This window comes from Leptinotarsa decemlineata, unplaced genomic scaffold (genome assembly GCF_025532065.1).
Source record: "Leptinotarsa decemlineata unplaced genomic scaffold, Ldec_3_MD MMD2_tig00000882_RagTag_RagTag, whole genome shotgun sequence".
Classification (NCBI taxonomy): Eukaryota; Metazoa; Arthropoda; class Insecta; order Coleoptera; family Chrysomelidae; genus Leptinotarsa; species Leptinotarsa decemlineata.
In genome coordinates this window covers 793,712-812,832 of record NW_027412556.1, presented here as the reverse complement: position 1 = coordinate 812,832, position 19,121 = coordinate 793,712, and the positions used below count along the sequence as shown (strand labels likewise).

At 31.5% G+C, this 19,121-nt stretch overlaps 2 protein-coding genes across 2 annotated transcripts in view; one reads left to right on the top strand and one right to left on the bottom strand.

Annotated features, from left to right (window-relative positions):
• Positions 1-1,019: 1,019 nt before the first annotated feature.
• Positions 1,020-2,196, bottom strand: LOC111508827 (uncharacterized). The gene is made up of 2 exons (XM_023164443.2): positions 2,056-2,196; positions 1,020-1,985 (listed from the first exon to the last, which is right to left on the bottom strand). Exons 1-2 carry the CDS (start codon positions 2,068-2,070, stop codon positions 1,173-1,175), a joined length of 828 nt encoding a protein of 275 aa, XP_023020211.2. The 5' UTR covers positions 2,071-2,196; the 3' UTR covers positions 1,020-1,172.
• A 3,727-nt stretch (positions 2,197-5,923) lies between these two features.
• Atg17 (Autophagy-related 17) overlaps positions 5,924-19,121 on the top strand; it is a 60,937-nt gene continuing 47,739 nt past the window's right edge. Inside the window, exon 1 of the mRNA XM_074175229.1 lies at positions 5,924-6,625. Within this exon, the coding sequence (XP_074031330.1) occupies positions 6,606-6,625 (20 nt within the window). The 5' untranslated portion in view covers positions 5,924-6,605. The remainder of the gene's footprint in view (positions 6,626-19,121) is intronic.

Genomic DNA, 19,121 nt, shown 5'->3' with positions numbered 1-19,121 from the left:
CCCCTGGCTAATACCACGAAGGGCGTTGGATTATATTCGACAGGCGTCAGTGCAGGAATCTTCACAGAAAGTTTCCTGCAGATGCAATTGGCAATACAACTGAAAGAGTCGACCTTCAATTTTGGATCGGGCACACTTGCAGGCCGGTTTCGGGCTCATTAACCACTCATCAGTGCAAGATAGTGGCCATCATCGACCTAAAGTCAATGATATTCCATAATTGAGACTGGCTTGAACGTTTTGAGTTCATTTCTTTAGATTTGTTTAGTGGCAGTCTTTAAGCATAACCCACTGACTAATAAGAAAGTTTTTCTTCCTTATTCATAGGAATCGGGCAAATTACGGATATGCAGTTGGTTAGTACCTCGAACACTAGATGGAGTGACATTTTGTTTCGCTCCAACTTAGGAAGAGAAATGAAATACTCTGAAAGAATTCCGATTTTTAATTATAGAATATCATTGACTTTAGGTCGATGATGGTCACTGTCTTGCACTGACGAGTGGGTAATGAGCCCGAAACCGGTCTGCAAGCGTGCCCGTTCCAAAATTGAAGGTCGACTCTTTCCATTGTATTGCCAATTGCATATGCAGGAAACTTTCTGTGAAGATTCCTGCACTGCCTCTGTCGGATATAATCCAAGGCCCTTCGTGGTATTAGCCAGGGGAGTAGTTGTTTTCTGATATGCTTCAGTCCATTCAACCTACTGTTTAGGTATATTTGAGACTGGCTTGAATGTATAAAGTTGGTTTCTTTAGATTTCTTTTCATTGAATACAACAACAATAGAGTTTTGAATTTCTAGTTCAGAATCTGTGAAATTGTTCAAAACTTTCTTGACTCTCTAGCAAATGAAACTTTTAAAAAATCATTCCCATGTAGCTTCTGATCATAAAAAAACGTATCGATAGTGATATTACTGCTGTAATTATAGGGTGTGTATGAGGATTATTCTAATTGATATGCATTTATAGTATGACAAAGTGAATTTTTGCCCAAAATTGTCAAAAACTACAAGGATTATCATTGTTTCACTAAAATTTAATGAGACGGCATAAGAAAACGACCAATTCTTCTGGTCTCATCAATATAAGTACAGAAACGATGTTAATATAACAAAGGACTATGGTACAACTAAAATTTCAACTAAGTATAGCAATAGAAATGAAGGAACTAATTTTCACTGTCAGAAGTAGTATCATACATTTTTACAAATTCATCAAGAGACATTCCTGTATTTACAGAAGAATCATACGGGGAAGTTGATGGTGACAGAGGGTACCCCATGTCAACATCTCGGTTCAATATATTCTGATCATTTTCAATGATCCAGTCTATCATTTCATAATCACTTTCTGTTAGATTTGCCTTTTCTAAGGCAGCACGACCCTTCCCACTGAGATTTATGTCGGAATGTTCCAGATTTTGAGCCGGAATATCCAGAACAGCCAGTTTTATTTTATTTGTTAGCTCGGTTGTACTAGGGTGCCTCACAGGTATTTCAGTTTTTTTAGTTACTGGGATTGTGATGAGGGAAGTTGTCATTGAACGTTTATTAAGTTTAGAAACTCGTACAAAATTTCTTTCAGGGAAGTAAAGGGTTTTTAGCTTTTTTGAAGAAAAATTCTCCTTATTCATGGCTATATGATCTGCGCTTTCAGTCAAGTCTATCACAGGAACAGGGCTTCTTTGGGAATCACATGTTTTGTAGCTACCAACATATATCACAGATTCAGTTGACACTGTTTTCTTTACATTTCTTGTTTGTCTGGGCCTTTCACAGATTTCAGCTTTACTGGATTCATTTTCAGCCCATTCGTTCATAAGCTTGGCGTTTTTGGCCACTTTTTTCACTTTCGAAGTGTTGCTTCTGGACGATTTGTACTTTTTTGTAACAGGAGGATTTACATTTTTCTCTCTTCTGGGTCGTTTGTCACCTGATTGAACAACGATGGGGCTAGCTTTTGGTGTAGACTTTTTTGTTGCCTATTCAGATCATAAATAAGTTTAGACTAGATGATAAGAATTCAATGATTCACCTAGAAACGGAACTCACCATTAATCTGTTCATCTTACAGGATTATATAGATTTTTATGGAAAAAATTAAAACTTCCTAAAATTTTGTTTGGACACTTTATTGCTGACATGAGCCAACTGGCCTACCATAAAATTTGAAAATTTCCAAATGGCGCCAAAATAACTGAACATTTCACCTACCGTCTAAAGGCAGCAAGCATATCGCTTGAATACCTGCTCACATCAGCACATTTTGACAAAGCGTTTCTCTAGATAGTATATACTTTCAGTGAAACAAAAAGCCACATATTTTCAATCGAAGTGTTTCACGAGGAATTTTAGGTTTTGAGAAAAGACTGCTTTCATTCAGTCATATGTAAAAAATATTGAGTATATAAATAATTTTTTCTAGATAATTGGAATCTTTAGAGGTGTATATTTCGCAGTTACTGTTCTCAGGAGGATTTTATCAGTGAGTTTTTCATTACACTCGAGCTGATTCGTGATACATTTATTTAGACTCAAGAAGGTAAAATTTAAAAACATCAAAGAAGAAACGGACTGGTTTAAGTTTGACGATAGTCGTGTCACGAAGTGTTCTGGCGATGCATTGAATTTATTGGAGCCTCTGGAGACACCCTACAGATGTTCTGTCAGATGTCAATCAATAGTAGCGTACTATATGTGCCTCTATGTAAGAGATCTTGTGGAGACCAGGGAAAGTGTAGCTGCTTCCGCAATAAAAGGCAAATATTCACAAACTTTTACCGGTTTTGCTACAAGTGCAGTAGAATTTTTGCTGTTCATGAAGAAAGAAATGTATCTTGATATATATTGTTATTGGATCAATCATAAATGAAGGAAAGATTGGAACAAGCTTGAAGAAGAAGTATTTGAAGAAATGGTGGCTCAATGCATCCACATGGCGTTCTTATTTTGAAGAATATTGCAAGAATATTGATTCCTACAGACACTTCTGAAATTTTTCAAAAATGCAAGTCGTTCGTTTGTATTCATTGTATCAGAAATGACATTTTATGTTGAGGATACCGATATTATTACTTACTTCCACTTTCATCTTTATAACTCGCCTCCTGGCTATAATAATTAACAAAATTTTGCCAATATCGTGGGTCAAGGATTTTATCCTAAATTATTATTCAGAAAAATAAACATCTACCTTGGGAGCTAAATTGTTGAACTGATGGGATTGCATTCATTTCAATCCATTGAGGTTGTTATTCGAGATATATATGTCAAGACCATTTTTTTCAGGAAAAGATAACAATAATATACAGTTAAAATAAACAGTTTCAGAATCCAAATTTAAGTATTCACGTAAATTAAGGAGACCCGATTTATGTTGATTTTAATCGTTGGTACAGATTCTGTGCATTCAATTGTTGTACAATTCTATAATCGGTGCCTGGTCTTCACCTGCCTCGTTTTTATACATCGCCATGTATGTCCAACCGATGGCATGGGTTATGTTGTATTTGAGGACCGCTGGGTTTGTAGCTTATTCGCATACACCTGTGATTCAAGGAAACCCCACAAATCGCACCATCTTAGTGGCCAGTTCACACCACCTTCACGTGAGATGAATATGCCATATGATCATAGCCGAGGAGGGGAATATTGAAAAACATTTATAGATTCGATTAAAATTTTTGAAACTACAATTTACAATATCTACTAGTTCCAGAAGTCGAAACAAATATCCAATTTTCAATTCATGTTTTCAGTTCTACTATATTCATTCAACCGGTTGGGATATTTTAAGTTTCTCCCTTTCGTGAAAGGACGCCTATGGCTACTAATTTGAAACACCCCCGTCTCACAATATATATTTCTGTCCTACTCATTATTAAAAGTTATGTTTGAAGAATCGCTTATGAGGAACTTCATGAAACATTTTCATGATATAATTATTGAAATAGAATCATCAAATAGTTTATTATTGTAGAAGAAAGTAAGTTTTTTTAATACACAGAGATTAAGGTAACTCTACAAACAATAACAAATAACAGATGTGCCAAACAAAGGTTCTGGAGTCCAAACCACCCCCTCCAAGGCTACCATATTGAAACAAATCTCTTATCTCTTTTTGGTACACGAAGTTTGCCTAAATAAAATAGCTGTCCTACCCTAACAAAGGACGAACGGAAAATATATATAGCAGGTAAAACTTTGGTTGTCATGTATTTTAGTTAGTCAAGTGAGCTGCTAGTCTCACTTTGAAATTTTAACTGAATATCGCAGATTATTGATGTGTTCTGAGTTGTTTGACGGAGTTCCAGTGTCTCTTTTCCGGTGAAGGAAGAATAAAAATCAATCGCTGTAAGAATATTTATTAATTATTGAAATATATACTTTTAGTTCTATAAACTGGAGACTAGTTGATAAATTTTAAAATACCCCTGGTTATGTTCAAAATCATATTGTTATTTTGAATTTCTGAGTAATTTATTCTGAATAAATATTAAAAAATCTTGGATTGAGAAGAAAATTTGCCTAAATATTTGTTTCATGTTTATTCAAAAAGATTATATTCATTTTACGAGTTTTAAAATTCGCATTTCCAATATTTCAGTTACATTCAATTTTAAATACTGACCTAACTCAACTATGACCTTGAGTTAGATATCCAGTACTCAGGAGTATTACCTTTTACACAAACCTGAACGTTCTGATCTGTCAAAATTTGAGCTTTACGTGTCTGAAGATGATTTACGTAGTTTTTAGATGTGGAATACACTTCCTTCAGAAATTTTGAGTACATATTTTACTTTTAATGGACAGAGATTGCAATATGGCCGCTAAATAGTCGTTGTAAGGACTTTGCAATATGTATACTTCATTTTCATTTATATCAAGTTGACCTATAGCATATTTTTTTGGCAAGAGTTTATCTCCTGATAGTTAACTCACTATACTCATCGGAATAATAGAGAAAATGTAAATAGAGTAAATGTCATTCCCTTCAACTACGAATATATGTGACGTCATCTGCGGTGCTTTCTCTTCATCATAAAACTCAATGAATCTTTAGAATTTTTATTGCATATTGTCATTGACTCTGATTTTTTTGGAGTTCATTGTGACCATACATTCATAACATATGATTAAAAACTATTCTTTTTTCTTTTAATTTCACTTAATTTTAATGGAGAAGGTCATATTTTTAAGATGAATAATTTTTTTATGAAACAGTAGAACACTTCTATGTATACAGTATATTACTGTATAAAGAATTATTTCTTCGGATGTTTCCTACATTTTTTTTGTTATTGACGGAGTAGACAGACAAAAAAAATTATTCTGATGTATTTTCTTGCAAGCATCTGTTTAAGCAAGTAATTGGATTATTTATGATTTAATAATTTTCAATTTATCAATTATGTTTCGAAGTTTTCATTCTTGTATCAATATATGTATCAGGGTTGATAACAAATATAATCAAATTATACTCTGCCATTTTCAACTTTCGTATTTTCGATTATTCATATAATAATGATGAAATTTGACAAATACTCTGGTTGTATTTCAGGAAGGGGGGATTTATTAATTACTTCAACTGAGATTTTATCGACTTTTCTTCTGGAAAATTTGAAACGTATAGGATACAGAAAGTATGAATACAGAAATAATATTGCATCCTTTTGACGTGTATAATCATTGAGTTTCTATGACTTGACGTCATTGTAGGTTAAGTTCAATAAGTCTTAAAATGATTGGCATGCGTCAAAATACTCCTTTATACAAAAAACAAGTCAATTTTTTAGTTAACGAGTTTTATATGGTTGAAACAATGTGTCAGAATTTTTCCGTTCAATTTAAGAACTCGTCCAAACGCACAATTTGTCGTACCAATGCAAAAAAAGTGTAAAATCAAAAATAACTAAAACATCAACTGGAGTCCTTGATTTGTGATTAACTGAATGCTGCACGCAGTTTTAAAGTTTGCAAAATAACACTTTCTAGTCAGATGATCAATTGCTTTAGAACTAGAGCACAATGTCTAAATTTAGAACATTCGGTTAATAATTTGGTATACGAGTCAAATTGAGTGATCATAATGAAGGTGAAAAATACTGTGTTTGTCAATATCAGCTGTGAAAACGCCAGTGAAGTGTCATAACAATGGTTGATAGAAACTGAAAATTCGCTCTAAGCGGTGGTTCCACCATGATTTAGGTTCTATTTTTTCCTATGTCATTTTTCTGTTTAGTAAACACAACTGTGAAAGTCTATGGCAACTTTACCATTTTACTTCAAGTATTTTCTTTGTTTACCGTGATTATGGTGTAAACATGGTCGGGTGTAAAACCATTTTTATTGTGAAATGTTTTCTTTTATATATTTTTAGCACAAAAACATTTTCGCCATTTTACTGAGTCATTCATTATGCTAAACTTTCCCTAAATCTACTATACAAGTTATTGAAGATTGTTATCAGTACAGCAGCGTGAATGAACAAATTTTTCCAGGGTGTCTCTAGAAAGGTAGTTTATCCAGGAGTCCCAAATTGAACAGCAAAAATGTTGCACGTTTTCCAAGTGGATTATGGGAGAATGATGAAACTCGACATGAGTTTGGCTATGACCAGGTTAGTACAGTTTCATTATTGATATTCCACTATCTGTTTTGGGTATCCAGCTGTCAATAGTTCAAGATATTTGTTTTTGTTTGGTATTTACTTCCGTGTGTGCTTTGGAAATTCTCAAGGTTGTAGTCAAGGTTGGTAGACCTCACACGTGCCAAATTTTGTTACAGAATAGGCATCTGATGTTTATTTTTACTAATTTGTTGGACCAAGGGTTTATTGTACTTGGTACTGTATGTATGAAATGCATAGAAAATTTTGGTGAAGTGAGGAGAAAAATATGAATTGTGATCCTTTTTTCAATTCAGTATTGAAGATTGTTTTTCAAAGAGTCAATTTTTCAATACATTTTTATTATGTCTTCACTACATTTTATGAACATTGACATAAGAAAGACTTGCTGGATAATTTAAAGGTGTTTGGTATCAAGTGAAACATTACAGATTCATTTATAATTATATTTCTCGTCAAGCATGAACCATATTTTTGGAAAAACAAAAGGCAGGTTTATAAAAAAAGTATGATAAAATAAGAATTGAATTAAACTGAAATAAGAAAACAGAATATGTACTTTCGAGGCAGAGCATTCATAGAATGAATAAGTCGAAATAAGCACTGAGCTAGGTGAATTTTTAAACTCTTATTCTGTGAATTTCTCTGGCCATGTGTCGATACATTATCATAATTTTGAGATTTGATAATTTCGATAAAATATTATTATACAACTCTGGATACCCATATCTCCATTTACAAAAACATCATCAATCTTGACTTGTAATTCGTGAAACATACTTATTTTTCAGCCATCAGCTGATACCACATATTCGGTCAATAGTTGGGTTATTCTTATTTTCCATCTTGCTTTTTTTCCTAAACGGGTTCATTGTTATTTTACACTATTTTATTACTTATGTTATTTCACTTTTTATTCATGGACCTGCCACAAGTACCTAACTTTTATATGTGAAATTATAAAACAACAATACAAATTAATTGTCGTTCCGGGGCGACTTCATTGATTCCAGTGGCGCATTTGCTTTTTCAGCTGCAGGAAATCCCGAAAAAACCTGCAGCACCACATCATCTGAAGATCTTGATCTGCCAATGTCCTCTCTCTCATAAAACAAAATGTAGGGTGCCGCTAGAGGCTCCAATACATTCAATACATCGCCAGAACACTTCGTGACATGACTATCGTCAAACTTGAACCAGTATAGGCTGATATATTTTAAATCCACTTTTCTATTCGATCAAAGCTGTCAAGATAGATGAAATTCCAAATAAACTACTCAATTCAGTCCATAGATTTTCATCATTCATCATTTTTTTTCTAATTCTGTCAGATACATATCAGCTCTGTCACACTGACATAATGAAAACATTCCACATTTCATGACAGTAAACTTATGAAAAGTTATTTTTTGAAAAGGAAATTCAACTATCACAGATTTATTTAATATTCACAGATATTAGGTACTTTCAAACACAAACCAATTCCATTGACTTTCAAATTGATATCATAATATTGCTGAAGAAGTAGAAAGACGTAAAGACGAATATTATATCGCAGTTTTGGGTATTACAAAAATACTAATTCATGATGCTCCTAAACTCAAAGGCTATCAATATATTTGTCTATTTGGAAAATGACTTATTTGGTGATGATAACTAATCAATTTATTCCTTACTTCAGTGAAAATTGACTGTCTTATCTTTTGAAAAAACTTATTTTGTCCAATCTCAGTTTCGCATCACTTGATATCCTTCTAACTAACTACATCATCATTTGTGGGCCATTCCATATTGAATCAACATATGTCAGTTAAAAATTTAACTAAATCATCTCAGATTTTGATGAAACTTGGTCAAAATAAAAGAGCTCTAAAACAACGCATTTTAAACTTATCATTTCAACCTTTTCCTTTAAAAAATTATTTAATTACTTGAAAAAGAGGAATGAAATAATGCATTCAACATTCAAAGGGATTCGTTTCTAAATCACCATTGGGCAACATCGCTTATATTCTGTGACATATGACATTTTGTGCACCTAACCTATCTTCATCTATATAAATAAATAACAAAACAACTGTTGTTTATGTGGCTTGTGGAGGTGGTATTGAACTATAATTTATATTTTGCCTTAATTGTTTATTTATAAATATAATTTTCCTTCTTTAAAGTAGAATATCTAGGTATGTATAAATTATTTCAATTTGATATAGGCGCTGTTGCCAATATGTGAATTAGAAAAAATTTGAAATTAGTAACGAACTGACATGAAGAAAGTTAGCTTTTAACTTTACAAAGGGAGGATAATAAAAGTCAAAATTCGCCACCTTTCTTAAGTACTAAACTTTAACTTTACTTAATATGTGTTCAAGATATAGCGATATAGCTTTTGTTCAAACAGCTCTCGGATGTTATGAAGCATTTCAGGTGTAATGTTTCGGCACTTGTTAATAATTCTTCAACGTAAATCATCTAGAGATGCTGGACGAGTTTCATACATTGTCGTCTACAAGTGACCCAACAAAAGTCTAACGGATTCCAGTCTGGTGACTTCGAGGGTCACTCCACTGGGCCGATACACCTCCCAGAAAAAATTCAGTAAAAAACTAATGAACTGCAAATGTATAGTGAGGAGGTGCCTTATCTTGTTGAAACATCGGCTCATTTTCATTGTAGCGGTCGTTATGTTCAAGAATGTCTTTTAATGCGGCATCGAGAGTGTCTTGTGAAAATGACAAGTACATTTTTTCTCTAAAGGCGTTTTTACAGTCGCTGTCTTTGCCACTTTGGCTTTGCCAATTCGCATTGGCAGCGGAAAATCGCGGCATAATGTGGATGCACCTTAAAGATTTCCTGGTCGCCATAAATTTTAGCCCATATATTCAAGAACTTCTCTATTATTTTTCCATTTACCCAAGGTATTATCATTCTTGTATACCATCAACAAGTCAGGTTATTCGATATTTTTCTCCATTTTTCTAGAAATAATTCTCTGCTTGTACCTTTTGGTTGTACCGCCCTGTATACTGCGATAAGGGTGTCACAATCACAAAAGACCATAACGTTTATATTGCATAGACCTTCTTCAAGGTTAATTTCTGTCCAAATGTTTGGATTTATCAATCGCGCATTTTATAAATATCAACTAGTGATTAGATTTCTCATTGAAATTAATGATGAATTTTTTATGAACAGTTTTGAATCGTGTATACGATTTGGTTGCCTGATTTCTCACAGTTGAATGTTAAACTAGTTTTGAGTGGTTATAATCGCCTACTCAAGGTGATGTCAGCTTTATTTACTTGAAATGTTGTGACAGTTCTCAGTTCCAGATATAAATTTACCTACTTCTATTGTTTTGCAGGAAAATTATTCAAGTTGATTGAAACGACGAACATATATGCCGGATTTCATGGCCTGTCGATATTTATGAAACATTATCGCATATAAGCAATCAATCATGGATCAGTAAAAAAAACACACATCAAATTGCTTGTTGAAAATTACTTCGGACTTCCATTGTCTAATATGATATGATAAATTGATTTGAAATACCTGAAAGAATCTATAAAAAATTAAAAAAGAAATTAGCTGAAAAATAACAAATATATTGAGCAAAAAAAAAACTGAAATTAAAATGAAATAAAATACAAGCAACAACCAAAAAATTAAAAAAAACTATTAACAAGAAATGAAAATTAAAAAATTATTAACAAGAAATGAAAATTAAAAAAACTTTGTTTTGAATCTTTTAATTGATTTGAAATACCTGAAAGAATCTGTAAAAATTTAAAAAAGAGATAAGCTGGAAAATAACAATTATATTGAGCAAAAAACACTGAAATTACAATGAAATAAAATACAAGCAACAACCAAAAAATCAAAAAACAACTATTAACACGAGATGAAAATTAAAAAAAATTATTAACAAGAAATGAAAATTAAAAAAAACTTTTTTGAATCTTTTAATCTTTTAATTGATTTGAAATACCTGAAAGAATCTGTAAAAGTTTAAAAAGAGATAAGCTGAAAAATAACAATTATATTTAGCAAAAAAACTGAAATTACAACGAAATAAAATACAAGCAACAACCAAAAAATAAAAAAAAACTATTAACACGAGATGAAAATTAAAAATTTTTCAACTCGAGATGAAAATTAAAAATTTATTAATAAGAAATGAAAATTAAAAAATTATTAACAAGAAATGAAAATTAAAAAACTTCGTTTTGAATTGATTTGAAATACCTGAAAGAATCTGTAAGAATTTTAAAAGAGATTAGCTGAAAAATAATGATTTGTCTCCAGTCTTAATTAACGAACAACATGGTTTTGTACCAAAAAAATCAACTATTACAAATTTAATCCTCATTAGTGATTATATTGGTAATAATATTGAATTTCAAGTTGACACGATATATACCGACTTAGCAAAAGCCTTTGATAAGGTCAACCACAATATCTTGATAAAGAAATTGCATGCATATTCTTTTTCAGAAAACTTATCATCTTTACTCAAGTCGTATCTTTCGAATCGCGAGAATTTTGTGAAATTCAACGATAGAAAATCAAATACCTTCGTAACATCTTCGGGTGTACCACAGGGCTCAATACTAGGTCCTTTGCTCTTTGTTATGTTTGTCAACGATATATCTAATTATATTAGGTATACAAAATTTGTGTTATACGCTGATGACTTGAAAATTTACAGATCCATCAAATCATTTGAAGATACTGATTTCATACAAAATGACATTATCTCCATATCTGCTTTCTGTAAGGATAATGACCTGGCTTTGAATGTATCCAAATGTAGAATAATAACTTTTACCAGGAAAAGAAACCCTTTCAAGAGACTCTATAACATTGATAATATTCCTATCGAGAGAGTCAATGAAATCAAGGATCTAGGTGTAGTGTTTACTTCAAACTTCAACTTCAATGAACATATTGAAAGACTGCAAGCGGAATGTTTCAGACGGCTTGGATTCATCCTCAGGACTCGTCATGAATTCACCTTTAAGACTTATGAAGTACTTTTTAATTCTTACATTCGTTCAAAACTCGAATATGCGTGTGTAATATGGTCACCCCAAACGCTGACGCATTCTGATATGCTGGAAAAGGTACAAAAACGATATCTCAGGTCAATGTATCTAAAAAAATATGGAATATACCCTTTTATGATATCCTATGTAAAACAAATGGAAGATTTTAATTTAAGCACCCTTAAGAAACGTCGAGAAAATTTTCAAATATTATTCATATTCAATTTATTACGAAACAACATTTTTCTTCCCGATGTACTCGCTTCCATCAATTTCAGTATACCAGATATCCGCCTGAGGCGAAGAGATTGCATATTTCATAATTTCAACGTAAATTCTCCAGTTGATTGCTCCTTGATAACTACAAACAAATTAGTTGAAAACACTGATATCGATATTTTAAACATTACCCCAACCAATCTCAGATCTCTGTTATTCTCTATTCAATAAGAATGAATTAATGTTACATGTTTCTTTTATTTTTAAAGATATGACATATATATTATGAATTTACACACTAGCCCGTATCTATTTCCTATATTTTTTAACACCTATTTGCAATGATTTCATATATTTCATTATAGGGATTTTATATTTATAATAATTTTATTGTCAATTGTATCTTTTTATCTATATATGTGTTAGGTTTAGTGTAGTTTAGGTACTGTGTATATGTAATTGGACTCTGTCTGTATATATTCAGGATAAATGAATAAATGAATGAATAAATTATATTGAGCAAAAAAACTGAAATTACAACGAAATAAAATACAAGCAACAACCAAAAAATGAAAAAAACTATTAACACGAGATGAAAATTGAAAATTTTTCAACACGAGATGAAAATTAAAAAACTTTGTTTAGAATCTTTTGATTGATTTGAAATACCTGAAAGAGTCTGTAAAAAATAACAATAACAATTATATTGAGCAAAAGAGAACTGAAATTACAATGAAATTAAATACAAGCAACAACCAAAAAATAAAAAAAAACTATTAACACGAAATGAAAATTTAAAATTATTAACAAGAAATGAAAATTAAAAAACTGTGTTTTGAATCTTTTAATTGATTTGAAATACCTGAAAGAATCTGTAAAAATTTAAAAAGAAATTAGCTGAAAAATAACAATTATATTGAGCAAAAAAAACTGTAATTACAATGAAATAAAATACAAGCAACAACCAAAAAATAAAAAAACTAATAACACGAGATGAAAATTAAAAAATTATTAACAAGAAATGAAAATTAAAAAATGTTGTTTTGACTCTTTTAATTGATTTGAAATACATGAAAGAATCTAATAAATTAAAAAGAGATTAGCTGAAAAATAACAATTATATTGAGCAAAAGAAAACTGAAATTACAATGAAATTAAATACAAGCAACAACCAAAAAAAAACTATTAACACGAGATGAAAATAAAAAAATCATTAACAAGAAATGAAAATTACAAAACTTTGTTTTGAATCTTTTAATTTTCATTTTTCATTTCATTTTTCACGAGATGAAAATTAAAAATTTTTCAACAAGAAATGAAAATTACAAAACTTTGTTTTGAATCTTTTGATTTTCATTTCTTGTTGTTAATTTTTTAATTTTCATCTCGTGTTAATAGTTTAATTTTTTTAAAGTTTTTGGTTGTTGCTTGTATTTTATTTCATTGTAATTTCAGTTTTTTTGCTTAATACAATTGTTATTTTTCAGCTAATTGGTTTTTTATTTTTTTCCAAGATTCTTTCAGGTATTTCAAACCAATTTATCTCATATTAGACAATGGAAGTCCGAACTAATGGAATGCATCAAGAATCATTGTCGACTACCTTCAAACAAACGTGAGAATTTCAAATAAATCAATTGCTCAAAAACTTTTAGTGAACATTAATTATCAGATAATACAGGGTATGACAAACATGAATATAAATAACTTTCGAAAATCAACCTTCTTATACAGTTGTCACGAAACTGTGTTGATGACTTTTTACAGACTCAAATCGAAAGAAAAAACCCATTTGAAACAACTACTTTCACATGAATATCGAATCACATGAAAATCGGGTTTTTCTATTCAGTTTGTACTCCAAACTTTCGATATAGAATTGAAACAAATATTAGGAATCCTACACGATACAATTTGGAGGAATACTGATATAAAATATCTTCGGAATTTAAAATTTCTCATTGAATGGCGTCGTGAACAACGATGATTTGGTTGTTAACCTGTATTGATTAAATGACGAATTCATTCTGGGAAGTTCAGTATTCTCCATGACTCGACAAAAACAAATTGTAATTGAACAAAGAAAGTTGTTGAAAGTAATCAAAAGCACAAGTGGATACCTTTATTTATTCTCCCAATAAATTATGCAAATAATTATGATAAAGACTGTATTTATTAATCTTTACATCAAAATCAAGGAACAGGACATAAACATAAACAATCCATTGAATGATGTTTTGGATTTATAATTTAAAATGTTCACACCAAAGGAAAAACAACGCAGATAAACTGAATTCCACTTGAGTTACCAAACGGAAATTTCCCTTACTTTAAAGTCTCTCAGATCATGCTTTAGAGTGCTATAACGAATAAATATGGTATATGAATAAATATAGTTTAAAAAACACGCTTTTAAAGGACTTCGGACTAAAAAGTTAAAAATACCCCATATCGCAACCATATGGGTGGGGTTTAAAATGGGCTTTGCCAATAATCAACTCTTTTCGTCTCACCAATGGCAACCCTTTACCATACATCGTTTCCAAAACGAACATTTTTCCTGATGACCAGAACTGCGGTACTTTTCTCGACGCGCTAACCAAGTTGGCGACTTCAGTTTTCGCGCGTCGAGAAAAGTATTGCAGTTTTGGTGATGGGGAAAAGTGCTTGTGTTGGATTTTTTCTATGCCAGAGGTTCTAGTTTCTATTTTTGTATAAATCCTGTATTGAAAAATTATCGAACGTTAAAACCATAGGAATGGTTAAATTGCAAGTAAGACTTCCTTTGCAAGATATACAGTTTGTCGTTTGGCACTGTTAGTGAAATAGTAAAAGCATTCTTAGCAGGTAGTTCTTTGTGATCATTCATTTCTGAGAGAGGGTAGGAAAAGATAATTATGGTTGAGTTATTACAGTCCCGTTACTGTCAAGGTTGCCATCTCGGAAATTGTAAGACCTGCAAGGTCGTTTGAATTGGACAAAAGTTTCCTATTTTCGGGAACTACAATGCTCTCTTTTCAGATCCAGAATATCAGTGGTAGTTTTTGTAATATTCGCCAAAGACTAGAATTGTCCGTTTTTTTGGCTCTACCGCCTCCATTTCCATTGATATGAAAATGCAGAGGAACTTTCAGTACTGTATCATACTTGTTGTAATCTGATATAAACCAATTTGCAATGTGGCGTTTTGTTCATTGGATTTCATCATCAGCTTTATTTTTTCAATAAGGACCTGTATACAGGTACACAGTGGCTACAAAAATCGATGAAAAAAACTATGTGTAGTTTTCGTTCGTCCACTTTTTGTATAAATCCTAGCATTGAAATATTTTTGAGAAATTAAGGCACTCTTCCATCATTTGAAGTAAAGTAATTCAACACAAATTAGTCGTATGTTGACGAATTCTAAAATTGTTGGGGCTCCTTAATGTACATGTCAATTTGAATCCAATATATTTTTGTTATCTAGTTGCCAGAACACTGATAAATAATGACTAACAAACAAGTTTCGTACATAACGCTAATGATTTCTAGCCAGCATGGTGGGATCTATCACAGGTTAATATCTTATGGAATGCACAAAACTAAACAAATTAACAAAAGTTCAACTCTCACTAATAGTCTAATCAACAAGTTCAAAAATATGAAAAATAGAGATGAAGCCACGCGGAACCCTATTTTCAACGTCAAATTAAAATTATAAATAATGGAAATAGAGTTTCGGGGAATTGGGACTTTTTTATCGGAAATTTACTCCTCTTTAACGAGCTTTTTTCAAAATTGCTTAAATATTAATATTTTTGAGTTATTAACGAAAAAAACTAAATACTATTTTTTCTAAATCTTATTTTGTTAATAACAATTGCAATGTTTTACCTGCACCAAAATCCTTCAAAAACATTTTTCTAGAGGTGATTCCGAATCGAATGAGCTACCGTTCATATTTTAAAGACCTTCATCTCTATTTTTCATTAATATTACTGGAGTTTTTTCCCAACACCAAATCGTTATTTTTAACACCTAGACACGTGTTTCGATCACCAAGTAATCATCTTCAAAGAGGAAGATTGAAGGAAAGAGGAAATTTTAATCTTCCTCTTTGAAGATGATCACTTGGTGATCGAAACACGTGGCGAGGTGTTAAAAATAATGATTTGGTGTTGGGAAAAAACTCCAGTAATATTAATTACTACACCAGAGGTTCCAAACAGGGCATCATAAGTCTATTTTTCATGTTTTCGAACTTGTTGATTAGACTATTAATAATGTGGATATCCTTGTTTTCTGTAAGCCACCCTTATCTTTTGTACCGTGCGAAATATACGGGGTGGTGAAATAAGACGATACAGTATCGTTATCTTGGACTCGGTGGTGAAAATTATCCCATAATATTTTTTCACTAGTTCGGTCTCCCATTTTCGATGATTGGCGTATAAAGACGCCAGTTGGGTTCACAGATTTTATCCCCACAAAAATCAAGGTGACAAATCTGGTGAACAAAGAGGCCATTCTTGTTGCCTCCTTTCCAAATCTAGTGTACTGGACTAGGAGTAGAGGCAGAATTGTTAGTATTTCATATAATTTTACTATCATAACTAAAACATATAGTTTTTTTTTATTTCAGGGTCGCTTTTTTCGTAGATATCCAAATGAGAATTAAGTATTGTAAACGAGAATAAATCAAAATATGAAATATTTGACATCAGAATGATTTCGTATTTTATAAAGAAAGCCAATAATCGTGATAGTTTGTAATTTTTTTTCGAAGTCGTTCATGATTTTTTTCATCAACTGAGATTGTTATATTTGTAGAGTCCTAATTTTTTTTATAGTATTTGTACGTTATTTTTTAAATTACGTATTACGTAATTTTTTTATAATTGAATGGTCTACAGAGTCGAGCTTTACTCAAATACGGTGATATAACCATACATCGTTGATTATTTTAAAGTTTTCATTGTATATAAGAAATTATTGAAAAACATATTAGGTACAAACAAAATAAAATTCGTATGGGTAAAATAGGTATTAGAAACAAAAATATTGGGAAATATGTTTTGTACTTCGCTTCATTTAAGTTTCTTTGTACAACCATAGACAATTTTTTTTTAATTATTTCTATTCATATATTCAACTTGATTTTATTTCAACTATATTAATTCACTTCTGATCGTTTTGCGTACTGATATTAGTGCTAGTATTTGTCTACATTTCAGTTAATATATTTAAAAAAGTCTGAATCTTCAATAAACATTGTCCTCTCATTTAAACAAAACTTCTTTGGAGGTACAAACATATCACCAACTTTCTTTTTTAGATTTGTCCTTTTCGGTGTACATTTCTTTCAAGATTGCATTGAAGGTCAAGTAAGAAGATGATTTGAACATTTTAAAGCCTCTATCCACAAGCAGCACAAAGTAATGGAACCATAAAAATGGCCAAATTGCAATTTACACTCCCGTCCGTAAATACAGTTTCTCCTTTGTTATTTTCCGGCACTGTTGGTAAAATGGTAAACGCATTCTTAGCAGGTAGTTCTTTGTGATGGGCTTCATATTTATTTCTGACAGAGGGTAGAAAAAGATAGTTTGAGTTACAGTCCCGTTACCTACAGTCAATATTGCTATCTTATAAACAGTAAGACCTACAAGGTCCTTTGAATTGGTCAAAAGTTTCCTATTTAGGGATATTTTGGAATTGTCGAATTTCGTTTTTTACACGCTTCACCTCTATGTTTGTTTGTTTTGTAACTATCCTTTTCATTTCATATCAGGATCTGTATTTGACAGAATTATCGACATTATTGCTGGATCTATTCGCGGGCAGATGGCGCTGTACATAATCTCCTTGATAAAATTCGAACTCACTTTACGTGTATTTCTTCAATTGAAAAAAGTATTTTTTTTATTAACACGCGCTGCTGCCTCATTTGTTACCCTCATTTTCACGCCTGCTGATTTTCAGGCTCCCTATCCGGAATCGGAAAATATCAATGGTCATTTTTCTCAACAATATACGGCTGATGTATTCTAAAACCACTTTGAGGTACCTGAATTTCAAGTACCTGATTTTTTACCTAAGTTTGTAATGAATTTAATAACCTGAGTTTATGTTCCATTTTCCACATTTGAAAAAATATTCAGTAGGGGTGAGTTATTTAATTCTAATTGATCATTCAGTAAATTACCCGAATTCCTGAAACTATTGATTTCTAAACATTCTAGAAGATTGAGTTTCAAACTCTTCTCTTCTAAATATAACACATCGTATTCATTCACACAATAAAGTGTTTTTAGAATACGTTAGTTATGGATTTTCATCAAGTATCGGCAGATTCCATCATATATAATATACGGCTGATTGATCCCAAAGTTTAGATTAAATAAATATAGTTTTAAAAAAATATTTTTAACTTTCTAGTTCGATATTCTTTAAAAGCATGTTTTTTAGTTTTTTAAACTAAATTTATTTGGCTCTGGCATTTCTGTTGGTACGAAAAAAGGCAGAGGAAGTTTCAATACCGTTCCATACCGTGGAGAAACAATGATGAAAAAATTATTTTCATATGTAAACGCACCCCTTTCACCCCCACGGGGGGCGTCCCAGTTGGAATATTTGAAAGAGGCACCTATATATCAAATTTTAGCTTCCTAGGACTTACCAGTACGGAAAAACAGAGATGAATGAGTATCAAGTGTGACTTTCGCGTTTATAAGTATAGATAATCTGATATGAATCAATTTGCAATGCGACGTTTCGTTCACTGGATTTCATCATCACCTTAATTCTTTAGAATACGGAGCTGTATTGTAATGCAGGTCCACACTGGCCACAAATATCGATGAAAGAAACTATATTAATGCCGCCTTCAATGCGGGAATATATATTTATGAATTTGTTTCCTAATATGTATGTATTTGAATATTCAGGTGAGTATGGGTATGGAACCCACTTTCAGAAGTTAATTTATTCTTCTGGACAGAAGATTTTTGGTTTTTCACTCCTCTTCCATTAAACAAAAAATGTGAGACACTTCTGAAGAAGAAAAGGGGAAATAACTGCAATAAAAACTCTTCATAAACATGTGTAGATCATGTATAAAATTGTTTTTCAGTTACAAACTGGAGAAAAAACACTTTTTTTCATTCAGTTTGTACTACAAAACAGGAATTTCATGTGAATTGAAACGGGCATATTCATAGGAGAGATAAGTTTTTTGG